Raw genomic sequence first — 3,422 nt, 5'->3', positions numbered from 1 at the left:
TTTCCAGCCTTCGAAAGACTGAATGCACACCTTATCAACCACACCAACCAAGGACATCATGAGCCGAACAAGAGATGCCGAGGATTTGGCCAAGTTTCTGCGGAAGAACGTGCTGACAGAGAACAAGGACACGCTGAGGCGGCAGAGCAACGAACCCAGCCTACTTCACTCAACGAACACATCCCTGCCTATCATTCCCTGGCTTCTGCCAAATTCACCGTCGAAACAGACCGTAGACTGACTTCTAACGGCTCCATCACAAATCCGCGGAACAGGTTGTGTCTCGCCAGTCTCCGCCCATAGCTCGACTTCGCGCCAACTAAGCATCGCCTTCGGCACCCCCTACTATACTCCCTCGCCAACCGACGCTGTTTCGGAAGCACATCGTTCCTGTCCGGCCGAGAAAGCAGGATCGCGAAGCGCAAGACCACTGACGAGAAAGCCGTCGAGGGCCTCGTCAAAACAATCATGGATGAGCTCAAGAAGGCAAAAGAAGTCCAAAGTGCGGTCGATTTAGTCAACGGACTTGTCTTCGAGAACCACCCGCATGCGCTCTGCGACGCAGCGGCGGAGGTCGTCGAACGCAAATCCCATCGACACCTCCCTCCACAACGCACAATGACATGTCGATCTCCAATAGTTACGGGCCGTTAGATTTGCGTCTGCCGTATCGAAGACGATGACGACTCGAGCAGCTCTTCGATGCTCTATATTCCCGAGTATAGATCACTGCGTCAACTTCCTGCGCAGCACCTGCGCAGCACCTGTGCTCAATGAATACACACGAGGAAGTGGTAGACCGGAAGACAATATCAACATCAATTGACCCAGACGCGCGGTTTCAGTATCACGCGGAGAGGCTCACCGCAGCCCCATCACATGCAGACCTGTCACTAATGATCGAAGGCTTGCTCGAGCACGGTCTATTGACGACGGGTGAGGCGATCGTGTTCGTGAGGCTTGACTGGCGCGAGTCCGAGACGCTTTCCTTTCATTTGGCGGAGCCTTCTGCGGAGGTGGAAGCCCACTTCAAGCATGCCGACCTCCGTACGGCAGTTGCTCAATACTTGACCTTTGGTTTGATTGCTCTCGGCGTACCAGGTGAGAGGCATGGATGCCGCCATCCCCCATAGCATGAGCAACTCAGCACAATTGTACGGTACGAAACGCCCCCTCCCGCAAACAGCTGAAATACAAGCGTGGATCTTTGGGCGAGTACTGGCAAGGCTCGACATCACTTCCTAGAATGCAGGTAGATGGCTTATAAATTCCTGAAGGTGTAAGTGAACCGCTGTCTTCCAAACCGCTCCCTGTCAACTCCAGAGCTCGCCCTTCAACTTTTCCGGAACAGCCTCTTTCGTAACACATGAAGGGTATACTTTAATATTTAACGTCTCTATAGCTTTCTCATAGATCGCAATACAAAACTTACCTCTGTTCTCTCAGACGGCCTCGCGTAGTTATACTAAAACCGCAGCTAACTTACGAAGTTCGAGTTAGTGCGTTTCCTCCTAACCTACAAATTGAGCTACCGTGTCGGTGATTCTTAGCTTTTCAAAAGTTCTATTTATATACTGTCCGAGGATAAGCCAGGGCGTTCTACCGAACCAAAGCTATGGCATATATACCCCCGGACTCTTGCGTCTGGCTACTGTCTTAATTTCTGCGGCATTCGCTTGAGCCATCGGCACTCGTTGTGTTGGCTGCTGGCTGGCAGAAGCATTTCTTTCTTGGCTATTATCGGTCTGCAATCGATTCATTGCGCATACCAACGATTATGAAGTACCACCCTCCTCGACCTTCCGCTGGTAGCATGCATCTACCTCAAATCGCATAATATACGTAAGATCTCCTAGCTAATATTAAAGAGCCCGGTAATACGCCGTACTATCTTCTAACCTAAGTAGGTATTGAGTAAGGGTACGCTTAAAATTCCTACCCTACCTAGAATTCTGTAAACTACTAATTAGCTTACTAAAGGTCTTCTCGTAACGCTTAATAATTAAGGTATAGTAAACTAAGTATAAATTAATTTAAAAACTATCTTATTACCGCCCTTAGTAAAAGTTGAGAAGCTTCCTAAGACTATTTTAATTTACCAAGATATCGACTCCGTTAACGCGGAATAACGGGTTTATTAATACTATAGCGCGAAATAGCGGCTTAAAGGAATATTCAGGAATACGCGCCGTGCTTTCATTTATTGAGCGGGTAGCCTGGTCTCTAGGCACCGTAATCGGTAAGGAAACCTCCTGCAAGACCGCTGCAAAGCCTACTAATAGTTAGTCATATAGTATTGTCCCTAGGTACTTGAGGCCCACTGGGTATTTGAATCTTCAGATCCTGGCTAGCTTTCCAATTATAGCTACAAACCAGCTCGGAATCTGCTGCGCTGGATACCATGGAGTCCGATGGCTCCACAGGATGCTTGACACAGTGAATCACCCGGCTGTCCATCACGGTCTCCCATATCCACGCGTCACACCCGGGGGAAGTGGGATCCGGGTGGGGTTTCCCCGTCTCTCCTTTCCGTGGGTGTTCGTTCTTCCCCATCTGATGGTAACCCGGATCTGTGGGCAGAAAAGACTGTGGTCTGCTGGATGAAAACTACACTGTGCGCGATAACGATGCAGCTAGAGTTGTGAGCCAGGTGTGGTGAGGATGGACATCGTATGTGAAAGATCTGAGGATGGCAGCGTGAAACGAATGGTCGCCGCCCAGATTTAGGCGTTGCTGTTTTGGATGCCAAGAGTCGGTACCCCAAATGTCTACTTCGCTGGCGTCATCTGGCTTTGAAATTGGGCCCGTGAGGTCGGCCTCCTACGGCACCTTGCAGCATAGTAAGGGGCCAATGTACAGTGTGCCACCAGCGTCATTTCCATTGGATTTTTTATGCTTGGTAAAGCAGGCTTAAGAATGCAAAGCGCCTTGGAAGAGCACGTCCCTCCGCTCTATTGGTATCTAGTCCCTAATTCAGATGCTTTTAGGTTCCATTGTCGTTTGGTAGATGTATTTTTGCTAAAGCCTCATTACGGTATATGATGAAGCATTTGTTAAGGTTGGTATACTCTACTGTAGACACGAGCAAAATTGAGACGCTAGTGATTAGTAAGTAAAGCACCGTAAACACGATCGTGCCTTGGCACATTTGCTTAGTCAGCTGGGACCATTCGACAAACAGCGATGGTCAGGTTTGATCGAAATGCCTTAATATACGTGTCCTGTCGCTATAGGGCGGGGGTTGATTCTGTATCCGGCTATCGATACTCGTTCGTACATATAGTTTAAACAATTTTGCCGCCGTTCTGCCTCGTCGGATTCGTAGAGGCAACAACCCAAGGCCAAGTAGACTTCATGCTAGATGTAGTCCGTTGCTGTGATCATTACGGAATTAGCAGAGGGCTCCGTCTGGGACTTACGAT

General features: G+C 49.2%; 2 protein-coding genes across 2 annotated transcripts; one reads left to right on the top strand and one right to left on the bottom strand.

Annotated features, from left to right (window-relative positions):
- Positions 1 to 58: 58 nt before the first annotated feature.
- Positions 59 to 1,245, top strand: CTAM01_17177 (uncharacterized protein; the record flags this gene model as incomplete). Its single annotated transcript, XM_060533166.1, has 4 exons — positions 59 to 109; positions 304 to 573; positions 726 to 1,101; positions 1,187 to 1,245. The coding sequence occupies 4 exons, from the start codon at positions 59 to 61 to the stop codon at positions 1,243 to 1,245; spliced, it is 756 nt and encodes a 251-aa protein (XP_060372257.1).
- Positions 1,246 to 2,286: 1,041 nt separating this feature from the next.
- On the bottom strand, positions 2,287 to 2,457 carry CTAM01_17176 (uncharacterized protein; the record flags this gene model as incomplete). Its single annotated transcript, XM_060533165.1, has 1 exon — positions 2,287 to 2,457. One exon carries the CDS (start codon positions 2,455 to 2,457, stop codon positions 2,287 to 2,289), a length of 171 nt encoding a protein of 56 aa, XP_060372256.1.
- Between the last annotated feature and the right edge of the window lie 965 nt (positions 2,458 to 3,422).

Source organism: Colletotrichum tamarilloi (assembly GCF_030869305.1).
Source record: "Colletotrichum tamarilloi strain Tom-12 chromosome Unknown Scaffold_389.1, whole genome shotgun sequence".
Classification (NCBI taxonomy): Eukaryota; Fungi; Ascomycota; class Sordariomycetes; order Glomerellales; family Glomerellaceae; genus Colletotrichum; species Colletotrichum tamarilloi.
This window is presented reverse-complemented; position numbering and strand designations above follow the sequence as displayed.